The sequence below is a fragment of the Grammomys surdaster genome, unplaced genomic scaffold, assembly GCF_004785775.1.
Source record: "Grammomys surdaster isolate TR1022 unplaced genomic scaffold, NIH_TR_1.0 264, whole genome shotgun sequence".
Lineage (NCBI taxonomy): Eukaryota > Metazoa > Chordata > Mammalia > Rodentia > Muridae > Grammomys > Grammomys surdaster.
In genome coordinates, this window is record NW_021604705.1 from 3196608 (window position 1) to 3212357 (window position 15750).

General features: G+C 39.7%; 1 protein-coding gene across 1 annotated transcript in view; it reads right to left on the bottom strand.

Annotated features, from left to right (window-relative positions):
* Nucleotides 1-15750, bottom strand: part of Grm3 (glutamate metabotropic receptor 3) — a 202733-nt gene that overhangs the window by 55559 nt on the left and 131424 nt on the right. The window contains exon 3 of the mRNA XM_028776081.1: nucleotides 12666-13521. Within this exon, the coding sequence (XP_028631914.1) occupies nucleotides 12666-13521 (856 nt within the window). The remainder of the gene's footprint in view (nucleotides 1-12665; nucleotides 13522-15750) is intronic.

Here is a 15750-nt window from a genome sequence, read left to right on the forward strand (position 1 = left end):
TCACCATCTCATGCTTTTTTGAGGATGTGCCCCCCCCACTCCCAGCTCCCTGCCCTTGGATTTCCCCATACTGGGGCATCCAGCCTTCATGGGACCAAGGACTTCCTCTTCCACCTATGCCCAACATGGCCATCCTCTCCTACATATACAGCTGGAGCCATGGGTCCCTCCCTGTGTGCTCCCAGGCTGGTGGTTTAGACCCTGGGAGCTCTGGGTGATTGGTATTGTTGCTCTCTCAATGGGGCCTCAAATCCCTTCAGCTCCTTCAGTCTTCTCTCTAACTTCTCCATTGGTAACCCCATGATTAGTTCAAATATTAGCTGTGAGCATCCACCTCTGTATATGCCAGGCTCTGTCAGATCTCTAAGGAGACAGCTATATCAGGCTCCTGTCAGCATGCACTTTCTGGCATCCACATCAGCATCTGCCTTTGATGACTGCACATGGGTGAGTTTTAAATGGGTGCCCTTCAGTTCCTTTTAAGGGGCCTTGACTTCTATGACTTCTTCCTAAATTTTCAGTTAGAATTCACATTCACACTAACTATGTTTAAGAAGAGCAATTTGTTCAAGACTGTTACAAAATACAAAAGAGAGGCCAGATGTGAAGCAATATATTCAAATCTATTGCATAAAGCATGGGAGTCAGTAGTTCCAGTCTTCTTGCTACAGCCCTTACTGCAGCTACCCCATGTACAGCTGCTTAATGAGGCTGCTCAACATAGATACCCGCAGGAGAGAGGCTGTTGTTTGAGAGTGGTTTCTTCAACAACTTTATTTTTTGTCTCTTTTCCAGAGACTGACATAAGAAAAATGCTTCAATAATTGTTGAAAAAGGTGACATGTTGATCAATGTAGCTCATAGGGTTTTCAATGTTCCTATCTTTAATAATACATTATTGTGGTGATATAAGTAGGCTAACCTGCTATCACTGCTTTGAACAAGAGTTGCAAGCAGTCAGGACAACCTGGATATTGCTTGAAGTCACACAATTAGATTACAGGTGTTCTAGTGCTGGGAGGAGGGGCATTGACAGAGACAGAGCTAAGCAAATATCACTAAGTAATTTTATATTCTTTAGATGTGATCAACAGTTGTATGGTAGGAAGTCTAGATAGTATGAATGTTTGTATTTATTTATATTATTACTTTGATAATTATATGAATCTAGTTTTGAGTCTTGAGGACAAAAATGGCAATATGATATAAGAAGCTCACCTGTGCTTAAATATTATTGTACAGTAGACAATCTGACTCTAGTTCTAGTCAAATATCTTGGGGATTTTTACCAAATGGTTTTTCTCTGAAAATTAAAATTACTAAGACTTCTCAATGTTTATAGAAAAATATGCATTAGGGTATTAACATTTATTTGGTCTCTTTATGTATCTTTGGCGATTTTAAGTGTGTGTGTGTGTGTGTGTGTGTGTGTGTGTGTGTGTGTGAGAGAGAGAGAGAGAGAGAGAGAGAGAGCACTATGATCTACCACTAAGCTTTATATTCGACTCCTTGAGTAGCTTTCCTTGATATATCAACATACTTTTTTACATTTGCCATATTCTAAGCCTTTGATATCATTCCTGCTACATCTCACAGCTTGTAGCAAAAAAGAGCATTTGCTTCAAGGTCCCACAATTTCTAGATTGCATCACTTCTCTGATTTCAGTTTCTCTACCTAGTGCATCCTAAGTCCATAGCCCCAATGGTCCTTTGAGTTTTGAGGAGGCCCTGTGCCTCAGGATTGCCAGGCATGGTTTTCCCGTATTCCCATATGATGGCTTGCTCGTCCTTATCCTAGAGGTTTCTACTCATATATCAAGTTGTCAGTGAGATGCATTGTATAAGATAAATGTCTGCCCACATTGTGTAAGATAATAATTTTATTACTATGAAAAAAAACATCAGTGAAGCTATAAATACATTCTAAATTATTTCCTACATTTATTAAAATTGAGATTATCAATATTTTAGGTTTTATCCTTTCCATTTCTTTTGGGCTCAGAGATGTCTTTGTAAGTTCCTCACAGAGCTGCCATCGAACTGATGGTGCATTGATAGGCTATAAACAAAAGTTCCACCAGACATGGAGGTACGTACCTTTAATCCTGCTACTCCAGATATAGAGGCAGGTTGATCTTTATGTGTTTAAGGCTAGCCTGGTCTACAGATTAGGGTCCAGTAAGTCAAGGCTACATGGTGAGGTTCTGTCTCACAAAGACCCTAAAGCTTTCGCAGTAGACAGTTCTTTATAAATTTCTATTCACGAGACAGTGTATGATAAATATTTATTTTAAAATAAACTTAAATTGTGGTATGTTCTAAAAGTCAAATCACCACCATCTACTAACAACAAACTCAAGAGAAATGTTCAAACATATTGAATGAACCCAAGAAACTTGTAGTCTTGGTTGGAAATTGTAGAATTTCATATCCAGCACTTTTCTATTTTTTTCTATTAATTTGCTTTTAATTATTCATGAAGCATCTTGCGATAGAGGGAGAAAATGGATGATAGGAAAGAAAAATGTAGTCTTAAATAGCATTGAACACACAGTGATTATTTATTTGTTCTTGCAATTTACTATTGATTTTTGGAAACAATAGTAGGATATTACAAATATTGATCCAGTGCACTTGGATGCTCTCGGAGGAAGTAGCAAAATATGTAAGTGGGAGTCTACGAGATGAGTCCCTCCATATTGAAGACACCATTATGACAGTTAGTGAAAGTGATAAAGACTTTTTTGGATAATGAATATCTGGGCCATCATTTTTTATCATTATTATTCTATGAACTGCTCGCGGTACGCTGGGCCAATGACAGTAGGGCAGTACCCCAAATTTTGTTCCAGGTATCAATCTATTTTTAACTTTTTTTTCATTAGGTGTTGTGGAATAGATGAATCAGGTTCGCTTTGGGAGCTACTAAACTTGGTAAATTTGAGAAAGCCATTTAACTACTTTGAGCTTTAAACTCATAAAGCAAAAGAAAATAATGTCTGCTTATCTGACAGGGTTATTGGGAAAGATAGCATACACTTTATGGATTTTGTCAAGCCATAAGGAAGCCCTAAGTGCTAGGCCTTTTCCCACACTTGCAGACTAGAGGTTTAGGGTGAAGGTAAATAATCACTGTATAATTGTGGACATGTGCATGCTTTTATTCAAGTCATATCCTTCAGAATCATATAGTTCAGATTCACTATATAAAAACACACCAATGCAGTAGCTTTGAAAAGTTAGAGACATGTCTGTGTTGAATGATTATCTTTCCATCTAGAAAATCTTTTTTCTTCTCTTGGCTTTTAATAAAACCTTTGTCAAATTCAGCCGTTTTTGTTTTTCTTTTAAGAAGTCTTTTCTGCCACCCCATTCACTGAGGTTTCTCATTTGTATTTATCTACTATACAACATACACTCCTTCAAGATGGCCATGAAGAACTGCTGTGGGATGTATAAGTGATGATTTTCTTAATAGCCACTCCACTAGTTGCTAAGCTATTTGAAGGCTGAACCATAAGGTTTTGGTGTGTATTGTGTGTGTGCACATGTGTGTAGAAGCCTTCATCTGTGTGGAGGCCGGAAGTTGACATTGGCTATCTTACACTATCATTTTTCATCGTATATTTTTGTGACAGAGTCTCTCATTGAGCCTGAGATCACTATCTCAGCTAGGATAGCTGGCTGACAACCTCCAGGAGTTCTCTGCCTCTCCAGTGTAGGGTACATGCTGCTCTCCCTAGCTTTTATGTAGTTTCAGGGAAGGTGAACGCAGGTTATCCTGTGTTTGCAAAAAGAATGTTATCCACTGAGCTATCTCCTCAGCCTACAAACTTGTTCTTTTACTTGTTAGACTATTATTATATAATTACATTATTTCTCCATCGTCTTTGCTCCCTTCAATCCCTCTCATATGCCCCTCCTTACTCTTTTTCAAATTGATGACCTTGTTTTCACTTATTCCTGCTACATGCATATATATATATATATATATATATATATATATATATATATAAAACACATGTATCCAAATATATCCTTGATTTTCATTTTACACAGCCCTGATTTTATTTAAATTAAATCCTGACAATCCTTAGAAAATTTTTACAATGATATTTTGATATCTGGATGATGTATGTGTTACCAGTTATTCATAAATCCCACTCAACTTTTATAATATAAAAGGGCCAGCTATACTCTACTCAGGGTCCAATCCAGTTTTTGTTTCATTGTGAACCAGTTTGTTTTTGTTCTGGCAAAGCGTGTGATCTGTAGTAGACAGCTGGATTACTATAGACATAAAATATATAATCCTGCCTCAAGAAAAAAATATAAGTAATCCAGATCAATGATTCTGAAACTGTTCTCCTACACTTAGGTTCAGTATGGAATGAAGTTTACAATTAAACCCCAAACAATTATCTTTTCTGAATTGGCTAATTAAAGAGCACTGAACTGACTTAAGTTTCCATTTGTGCACTCTCTTGAAAAATGGTGTTATTTACTGCTTAAAGAACAAAGCACAAAGAATGGATAAGTTAATATTAAGAGCCAAATCTTAAAATACTTAATCACGGCTGGCTTAGTTGGCTCATGTGTATTAAGATAATTTCAGCTAAGGTGTTAGTTTGTAAATTTAAGATGTCTGAACTGTGCAAGTAAACTTGTTTATGCTTTTAGATAGAATTAAATATTTGAACATCTAACTACTTTTACTAAGTTCTAAGGACCCTGCCAAATTCCAACTTATGTTGACTCCCATAGGCTTGAATAAATGAGACACAGATGGAGTACCTAGATTGCTTCAGTCATAGAGTCAGGAATGGGAAGAAACAACTTAAAAACAATCTAACCTTTCCCCTCTGGTGTCATACAAAGTGGCTGAGACTATTGTGGATGCTTGTTTCATTTCTAAAGTAAGTGGGAGAAGGGTGGACAGTCATCCAGACACGTGCTCTCCTCAGGCATACTCTTCATGGTATCTTGCAAGCATCCTTTGTCTTCAGACGCTGCGCCCCTCGCTCAGGCATTCTGAGCATCATAATGATTCTTAAGCAGCCTTGCTAGACTTACCTCTGGGAGGGGCTTCCCATATTGCCTGGATCCATCACAAGACATTCTAATCCCTTTAAATTCTATATAGAAAATCTTTCTATTTAATAGACTGCTGCCTCGGTAGGAGGAAAGTTTTTGAATACTTTCTCTGTATTGTTTTTCTAGTAACTTATTGAAGAAGATTCATAGCTTAGAGAGAGGTCCATGAAAGTGGTCTCAAAACATGTTTCCGGTTTTACTATGACAATATTTCCAAACTAGTACCTTTTATAAGACAGGTTTTGTGGCATAAAGTGTCCAAAATGTTATGCATCTAAGGACTGATTTTTAAACAATATATTAGTTGCATTGACATATATGTTCAAGTTATTTTCCAATCTTTTAAGATTCTTTTGTATTGTTTCTGTGGATAAACAATGGTGTGTGTGTGTGTGTGTGTGTGTGTGTGTGTGATGTTTAGGAGAGAGAGAGTGAAAGGGAGAGGGAGGGATGCCTGAGGGGTGGGGATGGGGTGTATTACCAGGTAAGTAGAATCTGTTTCTCATATATTCCATTGGGGAGGAGTACATTTTCCTGTTTCACAGGTAGGATGGTTGCGCACATAAATCAGGATAATTAAGGATTCTGAACCAGTTATAATAATAATGGGAATTACAATGAGAATATTAATAAAAAGATTCCACAGTGGGAAACACAGGCCCCAATCAGATCCACATTTCCTACAGGTTTCTGTTCGCTATCACACAATCTTAAGATGTAGATCCTTTCCAAAGCTTCTAGGACAGCAGAGCACAGATCTACAGTGTATAAATGCGTAAGTGAGCACATTAGTGGTGCCCTTTGCGAAGTTAAATCTTATTCTTGTGACCCCAGGAAGCTGGCCAAGAAGAAAGGAAAGGAAAGGCGTACAGGATATTTGCCTTTGCACTTGGAAATGCTTCTGATCAGAAGAGCTGGGGCACTGTCCGTGCCTCTGTGGGAACTGCGCATGTGCCAGTGGAGGAAGCAAGATCAAGAGCAGTTTGCTCTTTCAGGGACTTCAAAGCTCATTCATCTGAAGATGTGGCCATTGCCATTTTGGCTTCCTCACTGTGCCTTGGATGGCCCTGTACTTTTCAAGAGGAAAGCCTTGCTGGGTTGGGGCCAGTTCGAATGTATTCCTTGAAGTGCAATGTCCCAGAAAACATGCCCTTCCTGCCTGTGCTCCGTGATTATAGTCCCAACAGTGATCTTTGTTCCTATTGGATGAGTCAGATGCAGAGGCAAACAGGGCGATGAAGCTGGACTACCCATTTTCCTAGTGTGCTCCTCACCCTAGTGTTGAGAACTGTAAACGTAAGAACCATATCAAGCAGGCTCTGATTCCCTAATCTCGCAGTCTTTCTTTTTCACAGTACCAAGAGGTATTAGAAGGAAGGAAATAGCCAGAAAACAACCAAATACATAATTATAGATTTTATAACCTACTTTTGCTGTTTATCCTATTTGGTCCTAACCTCCAGTTCAACAGGACTAGAGAACTGTTCTCATCACTAGTAAGCTAAGCCATGAGATTTGTTTATGGAGTTTAGATGTATTTTCTGATAATAAGATATACAGTGATTTTCCAATCTAAAACCAAGACTCAAATCAAAACAAAACAAAAAGCTCAGGGCAGCTTTCTAACACCATAGCTCCTAAGAATCTATCTGCCTTATGTTAGGGTTTGGAAGACTAGACAGTGGGGCTCCGTCTTGTTTCCTACATCCCCAGATCTTAACATACTATCTAAGCACAGGTGAAATGAATGAGTAAATCAAGTCTCTGACAGCTTGTCCAGGCAGTGTGCATTATGTGAGCTTGAATAGACTTCTCTTATGTTGAGCTCTTATCTTTCAGCCCTAACTATTCCGGCCTCCCGATCTCACACCAGGGAGTGACTATTTTGAATGACTCCTGAGATAATTTCCACTCAGCTCTGGAAGTGTCTTAGGGTACCTCTGACCGGGTACCGGATAAGCGACAGCTCTTTCATTTCCTTTTAAATTGGAGGTGTTCTAGTTACCATGTCACAGTGACAGTTGAGTTCATGTCTGTATGCTTTAGTAAGAGAGGATAATAATCTGATATCCTAAATTTCTGCGTTTGTCAAGTGAGGAGTAGACACAAGCTCATTTTTCTAGAAGGCTTTTTGTAACACTGATTTTATTCCAGTCTACCTCCTAAGAATGGTCTCCTGGGGAGATTGTGGACATAGTGACACTGCATTTCTTTAAGCATTTAGGAGGTCTCTCTATTTCCCTATAATGACTTTCCTGGGGTAAAAGAAAAATTCTTCTTTTACCTGAGAGGCATAGAAAATTTTACCTTAATTAACTTAAAATGTCACATGACATTAAAGAATTCTTATTTAATACTAATTTTAAGATTATGGATGTGATATCTGTCTTACACAGAGTTTTTTTATAATTAAAAGATGCTTTTAGGGTTCAGCTTTTGGAATGTAATGTTGATTCTGAAACTGTGCGTGTTTGGAGAATTGTGAGATGAAAAAGCAGCCTAGAGAGCATCAGGAGGGTGGGAAAAGGGAATTTGGAAAGAAAACATGTCTTAAAGCCCTTGGCTAGTCTATGTTCCTTCAGTAGGCATTTTGTTAATATCTACTGTGCACCAGAGATGATAGATGCTTTGGATCAAAAACCTTAACCAACCAAACAGTGTTTGCAAATGTGTGAAAGCAGTGCAGGATTAGTGTGGTGCATTTAATCCGACTCTCTCTCCATTCCAATGAATGACCTTGAGCAAATCACTTCCCATTGGAGGACTATCTGTCCGAAAGTGAGAGACAACTTCCAGCTCTGATGACATGTAAGGAAATAACATCTGAGGGAGGCTGCATGAATTACAGCAAGCCATTTCAGAATTCATAATGCACACTTCCTAAAAACTAAACTATCACAAAAAGTATATTACCAAGGTGATGATTATCTGTTTAATTCCTTGTTCCTGCAGTAAACATTTCCACAGTGCTGGTTACATGGAAATGGTGCTGTATATTTAAAATGAGAGAAGACATGCTCTGTTCCTTTAAAGAACTTAAATCTAAGTGGTCATTTTGTGAGACTGTATGGATGTAGTTTCTGACGTCAGCAGGAGACACAATCTCACTAGCAAATATTGTGTTCCATGGGCTTTTATATTCTTTCTGCTCCTCCTTCCACAATGCTCCCTGAGCCTTGGGTGGAGAAGTTGAGAGTGGGACCTAGAAGGCCTCCACCCTAGACAAAGAATACAAATAACCATGGAATGTTTGTTGAAAGCAGGACAGTCTTCCTGGGGAAGGAAGAACACAGTATTGGTCACCCAATACCAAATGCTCAACCATGAAAAACACACACACACACACAGAGAGAGAGAGAGAGAGAGAGAGAGAGAGAGAGAGAGAGAGAGGAGACAGAGACAGTGACAGAGAGACAGAGATAAACTCAGAAGGTTTCACTTACTAGTTAGCTTCTGCTTACATATTTTATATATATGCATGCACATCTCCGTATGTAACAACATTTAATGGAAAAAGAGGCCATGGACTTGAAAAAGATCAAGAAAGGTATATGTAGGAAAACTTGGAGGGAGGAAAGGGAAAATGATGTAACTATATTTTCATCTCAGAAATGAAGGAAAAAAACCTTACAGTTTGGACATATGGTAAGAAAACATGACTTTGAGCATGAAATACTGTTCATAGTAAATATTGACTGGGTAACATCATACTTGAGAAGCAGCAGTGAATTAAGTAGGTGATAGTTTTTCTTCTCATGGTACTTGCTTTGTGAAGATAAAACAATAAGGAATAAACATAAAGGCAAAGGAAAACAATGTCTATGACACAAGGTGAAAACAACCCCCTATAGGATAAAATGTAAAACAGGTTAAAGAGAAATGGGAGCCTGTGGGAACTAGGGCAGGGAGGCATGTACCACAATATTAAGAGTGGGTCTCCATGGGAAAGCGATATTTACTCGAAGGCACAAGGAAAGTAGGGGAACTTACTGGCAACAGGGTGTGTTGGGAAGAATTCCATGCAGACCACGTGCAGTGAGACAGGAACCCTGCACACCCTGGGGTGAGGAGTGAATGGAGTGCAGCTGGAAAGGGAGTCAGGCAGTGAGGGTAGGGAGGGGCAGCTCAGGCTGGACTTACAGGGATGGAAGGGATGTAGTATTGAATGACAATGAGTGATGTGGGAGGACTTCTCAAAGGGCTTGGAGCAGAAGAGGCTCTTTCTGACTTCCTCTTGATTAGAGAATAGGTTGTGGAGGCTGTCAAAGGGCAGGCAAGTGTGAGCAATTTGGAGGATAGTGTGGAAACTCAGGCTAGAGGGACTGGTGTTTGGATTATGCAGGGAGCACTGAGGGGATAACTGATGAATTTAGAAAGTGAAGCCTGTATGGTTTGTTGGACACTTGGATGAAAGGTATAAGGCAAAGGCCATGACGGAATGGAGAAAAGGCAGTTGGGTGAGAGGTCAGAATGCTCTAGGTGGGGAACTGGTCTGTTTATAGGGTATGATGATGAAAGTAAAGACATGGGATGTTTGGGGAACTGCAGACCCTCTTCATGCAAAGAAAAGGGAACTGCAGATTTGTCTAGAGAGGTTGGAACTGGTTATATCCATGCCAGGAGAGTTTGCTATTTAGAGTTTGCTATTTTTGAGAACACATACTTCTGTTAAATCTATTTAGCTAAATGAATTTCCAAAGTCAACTTCATAAAACTATGCCAACAAACACAGGGACCAACAACTTGGAGTGTAGTAAAACACCAGGGATTATGTGGCCAAAGTCCTATAAGAAGCATAGCTATTTGATAGCCTTTGTCCCCTTATACAATCTTGGATGTACTTGGTAGAAGCAGATTTCAAGGAGAGGACTGTTGAATCCAATTGGGCAGATGTGGCAATGTAGCTTAGTGTTGACTATCATGCCTACTCCATTTCATTAATATGTGATTGAGAAAACCAGATAATTTTTCAGAAAAGAAACATGGAATACATCTGATTTTGCAATTGTTAACAAAATAAGAATCTCCCTTGGTAATTTTTCATGAAGGCAATACCACTGCATAAATATTAATCTTTCACCTAGTCCTGAGCTTTAGAATATATGTATACCTATGGACTAGGCAGATAGTTTAATCACAAAATACCTGGCATGGCATGCGAGTTTGCATCTAACACACAACAACAACCAGCTGTGGTGGTGCATATTTGTAACCACAGTGCTGAGAAGGCAGAGACAGAGAGATCCGTCAAGCTCACTGATGCTTAGTTGAAATGATGAGTTCCAAGTGCACTGAGAATGTCTGTCTCAAAAAATAAGGTGGAGATTACTTGAGGAAAACACATGACAACAACACACATGCATAAGTATCGATAAGACACACACATGTACCTGCCAACAATGCATACATCTCCGACTACAATTGTATAAACTACACAAAGAAATACAACACCCACACCCACACCCACACACACACACACATGAAATTCTAGAATCAGTATTTTATTCTGCATATATTCCTCTAGACTGAAGGACTAGATTCATATAGACAGTTTTTTTTTATTTTTAAAAGTATCTTGGTACCTTTGTAATGCAATTTTTATTTCCAAGCATATTTACCTTATGGCTAGTTTATCTTACCCGTGTCTTCTGTAGTTTAAACTTGTTTTCTCTCATCTACTTTCTTCATTAATGGAGAGGGGAGGCTAATGTCTGACTAATTGAGAAGGCCAGAATGGCACTTTGTGGTGAGGCCTTGCACGGGTAAAGAAAATTGTAGAATCGAAACCGGTAATTGAACAAGACAGAGGAGAAGAAGCTACATTTGTTTTATTTATCTAAATTGTGGCCTTATTTCTTCACTTTCCTCTGCATTTTACGACCCAAGCATAGAGACAAAGGAGAATGGTGTGGTTATTTTACAAGCGCTTGCTGAAATCTGAGCTTCACTTGTTTTGGCTGTTAATAAATGAATTGTATGTTGTATGCATTCTCATATTGAGGGGCAAATAGATTATAAAAGATGATTAATGGGTGTGGAGATTAAAGAGGAATGCTATCTTACAGGTAGTCTTCACGGGGTACGTACTTAGATAACTGCCGTTAAGAATTATGTCTTTATGAAGTGAAGATACTGTTTGGAACTGATTTTAGGGTCTATCTTTATTTCTTTGAAGATGTCAGGAGGACTTGATAAGAGATTCTGAGATGAATGATAGTTTGCTAGTAACCTATTATGCCTCCCCCGTTGCGGCTGTTTGTTTCTCTATGAATTGACACACATAAAGGATAAGAAATGCTGAATCTGCATTGCTTCCTGTAATCATTCCAGCGGTAAGAGCGCATCCACTGGGTGGATAAGAAGGATGCTGGCCTGACTCATGTCCATCACTTTTGCCCTTTAGGGAGAATGAAGGGTAGAAAATAAACAGAACTGCCCAATGGAATATATGTGCTTATTTTCAAGGCTGTATGGCTGACCGTGGGTCTTCCCTTACTACTCTCAGAATGTTGCAGAGTGCTTGAGATCTGGGTGACCACTTGCAAAGGAGGTGTGAGAATCCCTGCTGCTCCAGATCATATGACTGAAGCACATAAACTTACAGATCTCAGGTGGAGAACTGAAATTGACTGTGTAGATCAGAATCATTGCCCAGTGGCATAGAGGACTTTTAATAGTGGAGGTATAAACGTACCTTGGGTCACTATAATAAATGCTGCCTACAACTTAATTATTTGACTTTAAGTCCCGAGAGCCGCAGACTGTCACTGAGCTGACACCACAGGTGACAATGCAAACCTGACGTCTGTGTTTTTAATATGTTAATGATGCAAAACTGTACTTAGAAATATTTATGCCATATTTGGAAGTAGGTTTAGGAGAGCAGAATTTTTTTTTTTTTTGGAGGCGCTTGCGTCGTTACTTCTGACCAGAATAACTTCAGTGTTCAATTTACTTCTATTAACGATCACAGAGAAAGATGCATTTTATAATATAATTTGAGAGAACACACAACTTCTAAAACCCCAAGGGAATATTTCAGTATAGCAGAATAAATAAACCGCAGTGCTTGGGAGTCACCATGGTCTGTTCGTCTTTCCCATTCTGTCCCTAATTAGGCACTGGGAAAAGTGACTTTTTCTCACCCACTGTGACAGTTACGAGATTCTTTTGCTCAAATCCCTCACAAGAAGAGCTCAGAATTCGTGTTCCTTAGACAGTTGCCAATTCCCCAGCAGAAGATTAAATGCCCCTATCATATGTGTCATATCCTGCAGCTAACCAAAAAGAGAGTCAGTGTAGCATGGCCCCTTTCCGGCGGCTGCCGCAGTGGGAACATCGCCCCAGCCTAGGGCCTTTCAGTTTCATGTAGCGTACTAGCCAAAATATTCGTCAAAAATGAACAAGACTATCATCACAGAGCTATCATTGCATTACGTCTTGGGATATTTAAGTTTATGAACTCCTTTTTGTGTGGCTCTAAACTTCTAAAGCAAGGGGCAGAGGCCTTTGGCTCCTGGTTGAATCCACTTGTTCCTATCACAGAAGACAATTAAAGGCTCACTGCTTACCTGTAAAGTTGATTTTCAGCAAATAATCCTTGTACAATTTCTTTCCATCCAGGATCTTCATTGCATCACAGAGCTTGGTGGTATTGGGGCAGAGGGTACGCTGCATTTTATGCAGCGCATGGGCCATGGCATACACTGCATTCACTACAAACATGATCTTGGATTCTTGCTCATAGTTGCTGCTGTCAATGGCCAGGTGCTTGTCACAAACCCGTCTGTGGTTTTTCTTGTTCTGCAGGCTGCACTGGAACTTCTGCTCCCAGAAGTCTCGGAACCATGGGTTACGGTGGTTGTTATAGGGGTTGAGGCTCTGGAAGTAGCGATCAAACTGGCGAACAGGGTGGGATGCCAGCTCCAGGGTGATGGCGCCATAGGCGACGTGCTCACTGCCCTTGATGATGCTCTCCTGTGCACCCCAGCCGTCGCTGGCCACCCAGGTGAAGGAGGCATTCACGCGGCTGGCTGCAGCGATCAGCTCTCGGGAGTCGTCACTGCGCATGAACAAGACCACCACACGTGCATTGGGTTTCTGCAGGAGCTCACGGATCACACTGTCGTAGGACTTGCGGATGTTGGAGCGGCCTACCTTTTCAGCAGTGGCTATGCAGATGTTGCGCAGCCTTGCTTCCTGCTCGAAGGCTTCAATCCCTGTCTCCCCATAGTCACCCTCAGAGGCAACAGTGGAAACATAGGTCCAGTTGAAGAAGCGCAAGATCTCGGCCATGGCTTTGGCCTGGTAGAAGTCAGGGGGCACGGTCCTGGCAAAGTAATCATAGCGCGACTTGTCACTGAGTTTGGCGCTGGTGGAGGCATAGCTAATCTGAGGGATCTGGAAAAGCCGCAGCAGGTTTGCCACCTGAGCAGGGAGAAAAGAGAGGCACCTTTTAAAAACCCAGAAGCAAATGACTATGTGTGAGAAATCATTACACCCCTCACATCTGTTACCAAGTTTCTTTTCATGTGGAGGTCACTTCTTGAGACCTTTACCAGATACTTCTCTGGGTGCTGTGTTTAGATATTAGGGAGCAGATCTAAAGTAGGCAGTGTTTGTTTTGGAGAAGAGCATGATGAAAAATAGGAGGCCACCGTGGCTAGACCTTCTTAAGTTCTGAGCTAGACTCTAGACTAATGAAATCTGCTCAGAGGCTCTGAACGTGGTCATTTTAAGTTCCTGGGGTCCTGCTATAGCTCAGCAGACAATGAACTACAGTGAAGTGGCCAAATTCGGGTTTTCAGACAACTTGGCTATGGTTGTATAGAAAGAGCCCGGGTGTTTAATTCGCACTTCCCCCTCTTTCGCTAAAAATGGCAGTCTCTGAAAGAGTTTAATTTGGGAACTGAGTGCCACATGGACAATCCAAATTAGACATTTATTATCTAGGTTAAGCAAAAGAAAAAAAATTCTACTTAAATTCTATTCAGATCATTCAAAATTTTAGGTATAGAGTTTGACAAACTTCTGAAACTACAGTAACTTTTTGTTTGCCTTGTTTTTTCTTAAAATTTATGAAAGGAAAGCATGTAGATATGCTCTTTTTATGGTATTTTTGATTAAAATTCAGATGAAGAAGTATTGATGACATTGTTAAGAATGATTGAAAAGTCTGACATATTTCGAGCCTATGCTGAGTAAAAAATTTGAATTTTTTATAAGTTAATTATCAACATTCCACTATTTTAATTTATCATAGGACAAAAGAGGAAGTGGTCCTAGTTTATCAAGAAGTATTGCATGAAATATTTGGAAAATATATATAGTTACACATATCAAGATAAGAAAGAAATGTGCTTTTAGCTGGGTGATTGTGGTTCATGCCTTCATTGCAGCACTTGGGAGGTAGGGGTAGGCAGATGTCTCAGTTCGTGGCCAGCCTGGTGTACAGAGTGAGTTCCAGAACAGCCAGTGCCACATACAGAGAAACCCTGTCTTGAGAATAAATAAATAAATAAACACATAAACAAAATTTGTTTTTATTCTTCCTAGCTTTGAAAAGTACTGTCTTTACTGACTTTAAGTTACATAGTCCTCTGTGTCAACTTTACTAAAACAAGTTGAATATTTCCAAAGATTATATGTTGGAGTACGCCTAGATACTTTGAAGTTTTTTTTTCTTGCAATTGAGGTTTTGTGTTTACATATGGCATGCAGGAAGATCATCTTGAAATGAACAGTTCTGAGCACAACATAAGCAACATGAAGCAATGGACTCCTGGATCCTGATTAATTCTTATTTCACGTAGCAAAGGAAACCAACAACCATGTTCATGCACAGCTACACATTATGCTATTGGAGAACTGGCCTGCTATCAAAATTAACCCTGATATAGTCAGGGCTATCAAAAATATCAGCATAGTTTCCAGTTCCAGTAACTCTCACTTAACTCCTATAAGACAGCTGAAAAAAATCTGAGATGCAACACACCAAATAATGAAAAATGAGAACCTTGAGAGGAGGCAAATGGTTGGATAAGTAAGTAGGATGCAGTTGTTCTCTGTTAAGGACTGGAAACTTCTGCACAGAATGGCTTGCATACACTGGTTGATCAGAGCACAGGGATGCTTTTTGTTTACTCAGGATAAGTGAATGGGCAGGTAGCCCTGAATTAATACTGCCATTACTCCTAGTACCTGCCTTCCACTGAACTTACGTGGTACTAGTACAGTTGTGGTGATGTAATTCTTCTCTGTACAGAGACCTGATTGTGAAGTTTCTGGGCAGCACCAGAAAGGCCATAGTTGCTGAGTTAAGATGCAAGGATGGAACTCTCCTAAGTATAATGTCAACTGTATTGCCTATACTGAACAGCATGGAGCCATCGTATAAAGTAATGCCGTCCTGAGTTACATTATAAACACATTCATAACAAAATAATGCTAGCGTAAAGTACTAAAATACTCTTACCACAGTTAATTGTTCTTCTAAACCTAGTTTCCTTAGTTATAAAATAATCATTCTGAATTAATATGTAGGTACCACAGAAAGCAAATTGTTACTCTCTTCTCTTTCTCATCACTCTGTCAGTTTAGTCTAATTTCTAGAGAACAACATTCATACTTTGGTTTGTGTGTTTTTATGGATCCATT